This window comes from Rhinolophus sinicus, chromosome 16, assembly GCF_057876585.1.
Source record: "Rhinolophus sinicus isolate RSI-liver-muscle chromosome 16, RSI-T2T, whole genome shotgun sequence".
NCBI classification, from domain to species: Eukaryota; Metazoa; Chordata; class Mammalia; order Chiroptera; family Rhinolophidae; genus Rhinolophus; species Rhinolophus sinicus.
Genome location: NC_142516.1, coordinates 172,824,805 through 172,838,465, shown reverse-complemented (window position 1 = coordinate 172,838,465; position 13,661 = coordinate 172,824,805). Strand labels below are relative to the sequence as shown.

General features: G+C 38.8%; 1 protein-coding gene across 9 annotated transcripts in view; it reads right to left on the bottom strand.

Annotated features, from left to right (window-relative positions):
- PCDH9 (protocadherin 9) overlaps positions 1–7,901 on the bottom strand; it is a 918,924-nt gene extending 911,023 nt beyond the window's left edge. For 2 of the 9 annotated variants that reach the window (XM_088792969.1, XM_019712379.3), the window contains exons 1-2: positions 7,302–7,901; positions 2,921–6,091 (exon numbers count right to left, since the gene is read on the bottom strand). In XM_088792969.1, coding sequence (XP_088649095.1) covers positions 2,921–5,956 — 3,036 coding nt within the window. In that variant the 5' untranslated portion in view covers positions 5,957–6,091; positions 7,302–7,901. The remainder of the gene's footprint in view (positions 1–2,920; positions 6,092–7,301) is intronic. The other 7 variants (XM_019712377.3, XM_074329353.2, XM_019712375.3 and 4 more) reach the window with 5 other exon arrangements.
- Between the last annotated feature and the right edge of the window lie 5,760 nt (positions 7,902–13,661).

The window sequence follows — 13,661 nt, the reverse complement described above, 5'->3', positions numbered from 1 at the left end:
ACTCAACTAAAAATCTTCATAGACTATACATTAGTTTATAAATTCCTTTGAAAGCTTTTGTTGTAATAAATCCTACTTTTCAAAATTGTGTAGCTTCAGGAACACATTTAGTAAAAAGGCCACTAGTTGAAATGAAGGAGCACATTTGGTAGAAAAGTCACTAGTCAAAGTACAGAATTTTTACTTTTTAGTTTAACTAGAACATTTTCAGATAACAATTGTATAGTTAAGTGTGGAGAAAAAAAAATTAAAGAGTAGTGTACAATTTATGTTCTCATTCATAGAAAACATGCCTCTCTCTCTCTCTCTCTCTCTCTATATATATATATATATATATATATATATATATATACATATATATATACATATATATGTATGTATATATATAATTTATATATAAAATTGTATATATTGCTATCACGATCACCTCTCCTTACTCCCAATATTCCTTTTCTCCAACATTGCAATGTTTTCTTTCTCAGCATGAAAACTTCTAAAAGGTAAAAGAAGAGCCATTATAATAACTCTTTATCATAATAGTGAATTATAGCTCCATTTGAACATCGAAATGCCTACAAGGAGAACTACACAGTGACATATGGCCTCAAGGAATGTCTAAATTGCACTTTAGTTCCAGTTAGAGAATTACTTAGCATCCTATTTCAAAGATTACATCCCACAAACAAATATTGTTATGACTGACTAAGCCTCAGCAAAAGAGCTAGGCCATACTTGCTAAAATGCACTCAACATTTATGTCGCTGTACTATATAAGGTTTCAACTTTGGGGGAGAAATCAGAAAAAGCAGGTCTGTACATTAATGCTATTACCAACCAAATTTATATGAAAAGAAGGATGTTTCTTTGGAAGTCAAATTTCAGATTTCATATGAAAAGTTTTAAAGCATGTTTTTTTTCAAGATATTAGGCAATTCATAAAATATCATCAGTATATTGTGAGTGACCTTCCCATTAAAAATAAATAATATAAAACCATTTTCTTCCTTTTCATTAAAATAGCAACATCATATTTAAATCCACTTAATTTCATAAATTATTTTTCTTACCTGGAGTATTTACCAACTTTCATAAGCCTTTACTCAGCTTTGAACTGTTCTAAATTTTAAAATCTCAGCCTCTTAAAAAGCTGATGAAGTGAACGTGAAAGTTACTCCAACTTTAACTTATATCTTGTCACTTCACATTCTCCTCTAGAACCTCTATGCTGGCTCTTTCATTCCCTTCGTCCTGTGCATTCAAACTCTAAGTGTAGGTACTTTTAAATGGTTCTAGATATTTAATATTTTTCTTTAAGAAATGGAGATTTTCGTTGTATAATCATAGGCATTATAGTTAATGTTCTGGGAGTATCTATGTGATTCATTGTCAAAATTATTTTGATAAACATCTAACTACCACAGAACCTTAAAGCCATTCCAGAGCAATAAACACTGGATACATAGTGAGCGGGAAATTGAGTTTCAGCAAGACATTCTACCCCATCCTACGCCATCCTGCCCCACCCCCACAAAAAAATAAATGAATAAAAAGAAAACTCTTTAGTTTTCAGTTACTAATCAACGACTGTCAATACTACCTGCACATTTACTTTTCTTTATTGGATTTTCTGAAGCTCTATAGTCATTATTTTTAACAAATTCAGATGGGCCACCACCATAGGTGGACTCAATACCAACACAGATGGAACTTGGATTACGAAATCCTAGAAAGGTGGTGTGAGAGCTAATCACAAAACAGCAAGCAAATGAACTGAAATGCTACTTGCTCCAGAGCAACTATCATTAAATAAAAGGTATCTTTGGCTATAGTACCAGTTTGATCATCCCTCCCCGCTCTCCTTGCTACTGCGGGATTGGCACCTGGCCAGCACAAGCGACATGATACCCTAGTGCCATCTACAGGCTATTATTGACACTCAACTTTCGTTGTAACAGACAAGCACCAGTGAAATAAATTAGACAGCGCTGCATTTAAATCTTTATTAACAAGGAATTATTAGACCTAAGAAAACTAATTCTGGATTTGGTTGAAATATGAGTTTCTCAGCCTCTTAATCCCTCTTCATATGGCATATTTCACAGTTTAAAATGAGTTATGACAGATCACTTATGCATTACTAAGACGAGAGAATATTTACAATAGATTCATTCTTTTCAGTTATATCAGGGAGAAAGCATTCCTTTCTTTTTTTTCTTTTTTTTTTTTTAATTTTCCTTTGAAAGAGGACGTTGGCCATTGTGGACAATCTGCAAACCTTTCTATTCAATACCCAATTTACTACATTACAATAAAATCATCTGAAATCAAAGAGTAGACTTGCTCTATGGCTTAGGTGCAATCTATCAACAATTATGTGCTTCACAGCTGATGTACATTTAATATTCTCCTATCTTGTTTAGAGACTTAAAAAAAAATTAACCCCTTTAGCAACCACAGCTCCAACATAATTACAGTCAGACCTTCAAACGTCATTTAAAACTTGAGATTTGAAGGTGACTTTTTAGGTCAAATGTAACGTGAAAATCTTGAAGCGGTCAATTTAGAAACCTGAGGAGCAGAATTTGGCATATCAGGACAGGTTTTCTTCTTCAGCAAACATTATCTCCGGACATTTTGGAATTATTTCGTCTTTTCATCTTTTGCCATTTGAAGGAAACTGGGAAGTTAAATAATTCTCAGAACTTAGAAATTTCAAAGCTGTTCTAAACATTCTTGACTGAGCCCCAGAGGACTAGAAAAGGGGTCAAGTTTTTTTCTTTTTTTTTTTTTTTTTTTTTTTTTTTCCCTCTTTGTAACTAAGCTGAAGTTAGACCCAAACAATAGACACACTGGCAGGTTAATACTGGTTGGCTGGGCACTTGTATGCAGTACTTATAGACCAGTAAAAGTGCTCGTTTACCTGTCTGGTGTGTAAGGGACCCTTTGTCTTGAAGCCTCCTTGGGAACTGCACTCTGAGGCACTGAAGTGATCGGAACTAGTGGAAGAGCGTTTGGAAAGGGTGTCACAACCCCCGACAAAGGTGTTGTCCAAAGGGAGTTCCTGAATCACATGATGCTTTTTCACAGAAACGGGAGTGTCTGGTTTCAGGTGAAAAGCAGGCTGTGGAGAGGCAGATTTGTAGTGCTTGGCCAGGTCAGGGCTGTTAGGCTTGAAGGTGGTCGGAGGTGCCGGACCCCAGTCAAATCTTCCTATACTTTGCTCCTCGAGCTCGGCAGGCAGGCTGATGGTCCCATTGATAGGTTCGTGAACTGCGTCATCAGGTTTGGACTCTTCAATGGTCACAAAGTTCAAAAGAGAGCTCTTGGGAGACTTTCTTTTCTTCCTTTTCTTTTTCTTATTTTGTTTGTTCTCCTGGTTTGGGGACATCCACTCAGCCCCTTGCTTGCTCCTCTGAGCGGCTTTGAACCTTGATGCATGGCGACAGCGCACCAGAACGGTGACGAAAATCACGACTATGACCACCATGGCACCTGCGACGATGGCAATCATGATGGTGAGATAGTCCTCATTTTGATAGGGCTGGCTACTGTCCCCTATATTCCTGTCCAACGGGGTCTCCATAGTCCTGCGAATCAAGTCATAGATGTAGGAGGCATTTCCAGCCGTGTCATTAACATAAAGAAAAACAAGCACAAGAGTGTGCAATGACTTAGGGTACCCCAGGTCACTTATGTTGACCACCAAACGGTGCAAGCCCACATCAGTGGGTGCCGGTTTTTCTTCCAGAGTAATGTTACCCGTGACCGGATCGATCCGAAACAGGCCTTTGTTGTTCCCACTCACAATTGTATACTTCAGTTCAGCGTTCATCCCGGTGTCAATGTCAACTGCAAAAACTTCTGCTACTACGGAGCCAGGAATGGCTGAGAGGGGCACCAACTTAAAAGAAGTGTTAGAAGGTGGAGAAATGACAACTGGACTATTGTCATTGACATCCATGACATTGATAGTTACTTTTGCAGTAGAGGAACGGGGTGGTTGGCCCCCATCAGTGGCTTTGACATCAAAAGTGTAGGAACTCTGCTGCTCTCTATCAAATGAGACATTTGACTTTATGACTCCAGAATAGGGATCCAACACAAAATTATCATTGTCATTTAGAATGGACAGAGTCACAGCTTTATTCTCGCCAGCATCTGCATCGGTCACTGTGATGACCCCCACAGTGCTGTACTTTGGCAGATTCTCAGACACAAAAAATTGAAAATGATTATGAGTAAATTTGGGGCTATTGTCATTCTCATCCAGAACAGTAACTATCACAGCCGCTTGGCTTTGGAGGGGAGGGGTCCCATTGTCCCTGGCAGTTACTGTGAAAATGAATCGTTCTTGTTCCTCTCTGTCAAAGACTCTGGAGGCTGTCAAAACTCCTGTCTTTCGGTCCAGATCAAAGAAGGAGGCATTCGGTCCAAGCTGATAAACAATATCTGCATTTTTCCCACTGTCTTCATCTGTGGCACTAATAGTTGTTAAGTATAACCCACGTCGGTTGTTTTCAGAAACTGACAGCTCAATTACAGGCTGGTTGAAAATTGGTGGGTTGTCATTTTCGTCCTCAAGCTTAACCCTTACCAGGGCAGTCTGATTTAAACTGGGCTTCCCAGAATCAGAGGCAACGATTTTAAAGCTGAATTCTTTGGTGCCCTCATAGTCCAACAAAGAGGAGGTTTCTAACAAATACTGGTTGTCATATACTGCCTTCAAATGAAATGGGACCTCTCTTTCAATGAAACAGATCACTTTGCCATTCACATCTGTGTCCTTGTCTGAAACTGTAATTAGGGCAATCTTGGTATTGACAGGATCTTTCTCTGATAAATACACTGTGCCATTGATGGGACTTATAATGTACCTGAGGTCTATGTTAGGAGGGTTGTCATTTACATCAGTAACATTGATGGTAACGGTTGCCCGAGCTGGAGTGGAGCTGCCATCACTAGCCAGCACTGTCACTTTGTGAATGGCTGTCTCCTCTCGATCTAAGGACCTCTGAACTGTAATCAGCCCAGTAGTATTATTTAAAGCAAAGAGTCTTTTGGTAGCCGGGGCGACCTGGGCGCCAAAAATGTACCGGATTTCAGCATTACTGCCTATGTCTGCATCAGTGGCATGGAGCTGAATTACAGAGGTGCCTACAGGAGCATTCTCTGGAATATGGACCTCCACTTGACCCTCCTTAAACACTGGCCTGTTGTCATTGACATCACTTACTGTGACCTGCAGGATGGCCGTGCTGGATTTCTGTGGCGTGCCTCCATCCTCTACTTTGATTTTCATCACATAGGTATCTTTCTGTTCTCTGTCCAAGTTTTGCTGAACAATCAATTGTGGCCACTTCTCTCCCTCTGGAGTTTCCACGATATCCAGTCCAAAAACACTCTGCCCATTTAACAATTCATAATGCTGTACACCATTGAAGCCTGTATCAGGATCTGTTGCTGATGGAATTGGAAAGCGGCTGTTGATCAAAGTGTTTTCTGGAATGGAAATATTGATGACAGGAGATGGAAACATGGGGGCATTATCATTGGTATCCTTGACAATTATTTTTATTTTGATCAGCCTGAAAAAATCATTGGGGAGGATCACCACCTCAAGTTCAAAGAAACACTCATTCTCCTCAGCATAAGAGGCTCCAGCACAGAGTTTTTCTCTGTCTATTCTATTGGAGGTCGTGAAAATTTCCCCAGTGCTACTGGATACTTTCACCAAAGGGGCATCCCCAGCTTTAGAAACCAGTCTGTAGACAAGGCTGGCACTGGTCCCTGTGGCAGCATTGATGTGAGAAATGTTCAGATCCTTTGGTATGTTTCCTATGGGCACATTTTCAGGCAATTCCTCTCTAATAGTGTAAATAAGTTCTTGAGCTATTGCAGAATCCAGCCTTAAACAGGCAATCAGAGCAGCCAACAGGTAAAAATCCCTCAGGTCCATGATAATGTATTTATTTTCTTTTCCTGAATTTTAGGGTTTAAAGGTTTCCACTGAGGAATGATGCACAAATTGCAAGAGGAAGCGTGCATGGACTGGAGGATGCATTACATCTCATCGCTTATTTGGAGACAGCCACTGTCAACACAATTGTATAGACAATATTATTCTTCAGTAAACAAAAACACACAGTCATGAAATATCACAACACATTTTCACTGCATACTAGTAAACATGGCATTTGCTCTGCCACTGTTTGCAAGTTAACTCTGTGGATGAAAACACTCACTATCCCCTGCTTGTTGCATTTGCCCCGAGAAAATGAAAATATCTACTTTTGAATTCAGGACAGCTGCTATTTTTACCTGTATTCACCCACAGTTTTTCAGGACACTGTTAAATTCAAAACATGCATTCTTGTTCTCCTCTTCCCCTCCCCCTGGCTTACCCACCTTCTGGCTTCTAACCTACCTCCCTTAGTTTTTTTAGGTGCAAGTGAAAAACATTAAGTATTTAGCTATGGTTCCTGCTAACTGCTTTGTCACATGTCAAATATAATGTGTTTTCTTCTCTGCCACACTGAGTCATCTCTTTCTTCTAAAAAGACTATCTCTTTCTTCCACTCCAGTTCTTCAACTGCCTTCTAATACAATCTTACTGGGAAACAAGCATCGGACATGCTGCTGCAGCATCAGAAGCAATAGTCACCGACCACTACACATCCTCATTGCCTAAAAGCACAACACCAAGACTTCAAATTTCTTATCCAGACCTTGCTCTCATTTCTCCATATTGCCAAATTATCCCCATTAGAATTAACAAACATATTAAAACTTTACAAAATAATAATATAGGATTCCTTATCCTAGAGGTGGAAGAGATTGTCGAGATGCAAGTGAAACGCAGTAACATTTCCATGTAACAGCACAATATTTTTTACAGAGCTTAAACAAGAAAAAAAAAAAATTGCAGTTTCTTAACCCTGATCTTCTTGTTATAGTATTAGTAACGTCTGCCACACATAAATACTGCAACCCAATAATGCAGGTAAAAAGGCTTCTGCTTAGACGCTCCCTTAACTGCAATTTAAATCGGTGCAAGGCTCCAGGCAGCTACCCACTTGAGTAGAACTGGTCAGTTCCCAGGCTCTAATCTTATCTGCATTAGGCTGCACAGTAGCTGATGCCCGTGATTAGTTCCGGCAGAGTGATGCAGGTAGGGATGCAGATACAGCCTAGTAGGTGAGCTGTGCCCCGACCATCTACCCAATTACAAACATCCCTCGCCTACACTGAAGACATATCTAAACACAGAATTTACAATTGTGCATGCGAAACTTTACACTTACGTTAGTTGCCTCAACCTTTCCCCTTTCCCAGTATGCTGCAGTTAGGGATGATTTGTTCCAACATATAGAAAGCCATGCATCTGGTAGCACCAGTTTGGGGAGAAATCAGAAGCAGCAAAACGTTTCCTCCTTGTGAAATGTGTTGCTTCGGGCTGGCAAATTAGCAACTCCAGAGAACAAATTCACAGATTTGTCGTTAGTCATTCTCTCCACATCTCGTGTCTATTACCCACGGGGTCTGGGCTCTTCTGGTATTTAACACACAACATCCAGTTGCACTTCTTCAGCTCAGGGGTATTTTCCACAGCATCAAGCATACCATTTCCCTCCGATGCCAATACTGCTTAAGTCTCTAACTTCTTGTAGGAAACATCAGAGTTGGGGTGATGGTGATTCTCTGGCTGCTCTCCGGGGGTGACAGTTGCCAGAAAAATTCCTAATCCGTTATCCCTTTCCTGCTTCAGAGACTCTAGGGCGCTTTTTCCTGTCTTGTTTGCTCTCCCTCTCTCGCTTCTCCTCTGCCCCTCTCTCCTTCTCCCTCTCCTCTCTCTGAACTGAATTTCTTGATATAACTCTCAATAAGCCCAGAGGGAGGGCGTGACGGTGTAAGCCCCACCCCTGACCCCTGATTGGACCGCATCTTGCGGTGCGCGTTGCAGCCGGACGCGAGGGAGGGGGCGCCGAACAAGGCGCTGACTGTCTCCCAACCTCCCCTCCTCAGCGCCCCCTCGGCAGCCGTGAAAACACGGAGAACTGATCCTGTCCCCGAGAGAGCCTGGTTCCAGGATGCGCACTGAGCATGCTCAGCCGGGTCCGCTGGGGAGGGACGCGCCAACGCTCCTAGGGCGGTCACGGAACCAGCTGTGCCAGGCACGAGAGCGGGGCTGGCGGCTGCTCCGTGTGGCTCAGGACAGCGAACGCCGATCCCAGGCGGTCGAGACGGGGCAATGCTGGAGGCAGGCGGGGCGTGCGGGCGCCGATCCCGGGGAACCTCCGGCACCGCGCCGGGCAGATGGGGACGCCGAGGGGACTCATCGCTGGCGCACTTTTCACACTTGCCTTTGCTAAATGGAGGGGCCAAAATGCAAAGATGGGAGTCAACCTGGGGTCCGAGGCACAAATTGTCGCCCCTTGGAGGGGAGCACGGACCAGGAGATCCCTGGAGCACATTAAACGGACCACAAGCCGGGCGCTGCAACTAGAAGCTTTTGCTGGCAGGGACCTTGCCGAGAAGGGCGGAGAGGGCGGATAGTGAAAGGTCGGGTCAGAGAATATTTGAATCTCAATTCAGGGCGGAAAGAAAATTAGTGTGAGCACTCGCTGCACGCAGGGTTAAGGAAGCTGCCGGGGAAAAGGAAAGGGGCAGCCTCTGGGATCCCCTTGGTCGGCCATGGGCAGTCTTGGGTGCGGCGCCAAGTCTCGTATGTGGGAGCAGTGGAGACTGAACGTGACTGTCTTTGCACTTCTGCTCCCGCAGCGCCTAGGAACCTGCAAATCCGAGCTCGCCGGTGACGCGGCTGCAGCAACCTCGCTTCCAGCTCACCTAACTGCAAACTTTGCTTGCGAAAGGCTGGAAGGAGTCCCGTCCAGCTGCTCCCCAAGCTGTGGAACATTTCCTTTCCCCTTGCACTTTCTGCTGATTCCAACTTTACACGTAATACTTGACTTTCCCTTTGCCTTGCGTTTCTCTCATTCCAGTTCTGTAGCGTATCCTCATACGTTTTTCATTTTCATGCAAGAGCCGGATGGAATGACTCCCGAAGGGATTAACCTCACTCCTTAAATATTGGCCCGGAAAACACTCTGTGTGTGATCCTTTAAAAATCAGTAAACAGCGAATGTTTGCGAAATAGGTTGTATCTACAACTGCAGATATTTGAGTCAAGTTTGAGGCTTTAATAACAGTTCATTTGGAACTATATATATATATATATATATATATATATATATTTTTTTTTTTTTTTTTTTTTTTGAATGACCTATAAAGGTTGTCTGAGAAGGTCTTAATGCGCGATTGAATAACTTGCTCTAACTTACAGGGAGGATAAAGGGCATTTATTTTAAACCTCCCTGTTCCCCATTGTGTACTGGGCTGTAGATGCATTAATGGCTCTTCACGCAGTTCTGCACTGTGGTGGCATGTACAAAAATACTTCTATTTTTAATATAGTGGTTTTATTTTTCAATATAAACATTTATTTTTAGATATTTAAGTTTAAAAAGTATACATCACCCAACTTAGATATTGCATCATTTTACTATTTAACCAACTCAATTGACATTACAATTTCCCTTCATCGATGAACATGTAAGTTCCTTTTAATTCAAACTTCTCTTCAGGTCAATATTCACTATAAAAATGCAGTGCCTAGAGCCCACCGTAAAACAGGTTGATCCCTTATACGTGAAATATAAAATAGGTTTCTTGCAGGCATAGATTGATATTTTTAAATAGCCAAATAGCTCTTATAGTAGTAGTATTTTGTATGATTATAGTATGCAAAATTTAAGAATGAAAAGGACTGCTTAATTATCAAAAAGTAAAAAAGAAAAAATATTACCTCATACAATAATTAGTGAACTGAAGCTTCTTTTATCTTACCACCATGAATGATCATTTTGTCATTCACAAAATCTACTGTTAAAGCTAGTGCATTGTTCCAATTGCCACCTATTTTATGCTCCAAGCTAGCTTAAAATAATAAGTGAACCATCATTCTGATACATTTACAATAAACATAGCAGCACAGCCACTTTCCAGTTCACTTCATACATATCACAGTTATCTTACAGTCTTATTCTAATTGTACTGTAGTCATTTCAAAGTCATGTTGCAGTCGCAACACATAACTTAGCAATAATTATTTAACATTATTGCTGAGCAGCATTGTTTCTGTTTGCTAAGGGACGGCTCTCCCTATAGTCAGAACCCATTATTACCCTATGTTCATAAATTATATCTGAGTATGAACACCGATGAAGGTTAAGGAAGAGAAAAAAAAATCACATAATTAAATTTATGACTATAGGACTGCAATTGACAGAAACCACAGGTCAAAGCTTCCAAAGAAGGTCCATCTGAACTCTTTTCAAAGGAGGTTGAAGATAACCCAGAAATAGAGCTGTGACTTCAGTACATTCGATCATATAGGTGTTTACTAGCATATCTAAATTATTGGGATTCTTTAATCATAATAGTTTTATATCTTAAAGCTAGAATAGTTTAAAGTTATCATTTGCCCTATTATATTCCAACTGCTAAACTCTAGAATGAGAACTATTATTAGATTAGATATTAATATTCAGGAAGAAAATTAAATATAAAGGGTCGTATTTCTAACCCTCTGCTATCATAACTTGAGGCTTGTGCCCAAAACTCTACATAAAACATTTTCATAATGAGAGCTGCTCACAATCCACCTATTCTATCCTATTTTTTTTAAAGTTATATCTGTATAATTGTGAATTAGGGGAATATTATTCACCAATTTAAGTTTTCCTAGGGGAACATCTATTGTTTTCTGCTTCATTTTAATCATTTTTTTTTCTTTGGGAATTTAATAACAGCTTTTCAATTATATGACTTCCTATATAGATCTTCCCATATATATATTAGACTTCCAAGTAGATCTTATTAATTAACCCTTATTCATCTTTGTCAATACATGTTTTCTACATCAAGGGACAGGATATTCTCACCTGTCTTGTACCTGATTAGTACATAATTTAGGAATTATGCCATCTGGGCTATAGTAAAATTGTCTTAGTGTTCTCTGCTGGTTATATAGGTCATGAGGTACTTACTTGTGAAGCTGAAGTACCTTAGACCAGGTAATTGAAGACTAAAATGGTATTACAGATTTATACAGAAACAGATACCAAGTTCATAAAATTATTTTATATTCCAAAAATTTAATGTTGTTCTGTTTATATGTTTTAACAATAATTTCCATATAATGGCATTTAATAACCTAAAGTATTAAGCAGCTTGGTTTGTTAACTGAATTTTTATCTATAATTTTCTAGTTACCACTCAGTATTTTAAAATTACATTTCACACAGAGATTGTAAAGTCTTCTTTAAGTTCCATTTTATATAAAAAACATAAACTATGGTATTTGGAATGATTAAACGACCTCCTTGACAATTTCAAGACTGAAATGTTCAGCTCTAATATACTAGTTCTGTATTCCAATCAAAGTTACAAATAAAATTAAAATTAAAAAAAAACCAAAACACTTTTGTGCTCTGTACTTCTAAAGTTCCTTTAATCCAGATGTTGTATTGTGTCTAACAGACATTAATCAATCAATCACAGGGGCTCTTATGTCACAGCAGGTACTATTGTCCCCATTTCACAAAAGAGGCTAGACTATTATACTGTACTTCTGGGGGGAAATTGTTTGAAAAATTCTAAGGGTTATTTGTATTATCACTGTTTAGAAAATGACAAAGCAAAATGTTAACACTACAAAAAGGAAATTAATGCCTTTTAAGATTGTGCAAACTGGCAAAGTGTAGTAAAGTCCTTGAATAATTCCTTTGCTTCACTATTAGGTCTTGCCTTTGAATATCTTTTTTTCCCCTTTTCTTTCTCTCTTTTAAGGGAAACAGTCCAAGGTAATCAAATCACAAAGGAAAGCAGGTGACAAGAAGCTGTATTCTGTTTGAATGAACTAAATTTATCACAATTTGCTATATTTTTATGACTGATAATGATTATAGATGTCAGGTTTGTAGCTTTAACAGTTATCACAACATAAACTAACATTTTCAAGTGCCTCTATTTTATCATGATTCCCATATAAACAAAGAAAATATTGAATTTTCAAATTTCATTATTTGTTTTAGAGACTTTAGGTTATATAGAAACATAGCTTTCATAACAAATGTTTTCCCCATCACAGGGAGGGTTCAACTAATCATTCAGAAAACATGAAAATGTGGTCTTAAGATAGTAAAGAGAGAACAAATATATGTTCAACATTAAATAATTTGATCACTTTAAAATCGTGTAATTTCAAGTGAAATAGGCTAGAGTATCAAGTATAATCTACTCAATTCATATTTATATAAAATCAATGCCCCAAAATGCAGAAATAATAAGATGTACATTGTTTGGAAACACCTCTATTTGCACTTAAAAGTATATAGAGAGAAACATCGAGACAAGAACATATTTCATGCACAATAGCATTTGCCCAAAGATAATTGGGAAAATTGTTTTCTTAGAACTTTCTCAAATTAAAATATAGTATACATTTTTCTTTATTCTCTTTTAGTACATTGTCATTTCAAAGAGTATGTGGTTGTAAACAGAATTTCACTGTACATGAAACATCATTCTAATAACTTTCATTCCCTACTCTCCCCTCACCACACTTTTTTATGCCTATGATTTTTCTGTCTTTTTTTTTTAAATAAACTCACATGATATTCTTCTAGGAGCCCAATTTGTTACATAATGTGCACATAAATAGACTTAGTAATATAGGGCAGGATGGATAAGCCTCATTTTTCTCTTATAGTCTCCTCTCAGGAACCAAATTTAACCTACAGTCCCCCTCTAATTGAATTAGGATGAGTCAGGGCGACTATGTATATTCCACTGACTCCTGTGGTCCTGCCTTAACTCCATATCACTGATAATACCCAAATAATAGAGATAGGGATTGCTCAGCCTTTAAAAGGAACCGGTATGCTTTGCCTGGGATTTTACCACACTACTTACAAAAAGTGTGTATGTATACATATAATTCTTTAATACAATTTTTTTCTTAACCAAAAATCTTACTCTGCAGTGTACACTAATGCAGTCCTTTAAAAGGTCTTAAAATGCACATTATCTTTGCAGTCCTATACCTATGAATTTACTGTGTTCCAGCCCCAAACAGATTGGTGACATTTTCAGAAAGGCTTAAAAAAACCTCAAAGAAACTTCTTGGCTGTATGGAATGGTGTCGATCTGCTTTAAAGTAAGCTAGGACACATAAGAGAGACTTATTTTTAAAAATAGTAGTTATAAGAAACAGTATATGTGGAAGTTATAAGAAAGCCGAATTAGGAAACTTTTTCTTAGAAAACTATCAGTTGTAAAATATAGTGAAAAGCAATAAATACTTATAACAATTTCAAAAGGTTATAAACATTTATTTATCTCACCAAAATATGTATGCAATGTATGACTTTGGAGAGTAAATAAGCACCCCTGTTTGGGTGCAGTGTCAGTATATCTATGGCCTAATCGCAAACTTGTTTAATTTCTACAAGTAACAACCATAACAATGGAAGTGATTTTAAAGGCTATGCTAAAAGAGAGCAGTGGGATTATTTACCAGTAATATTAGCCCCTCACTGTGG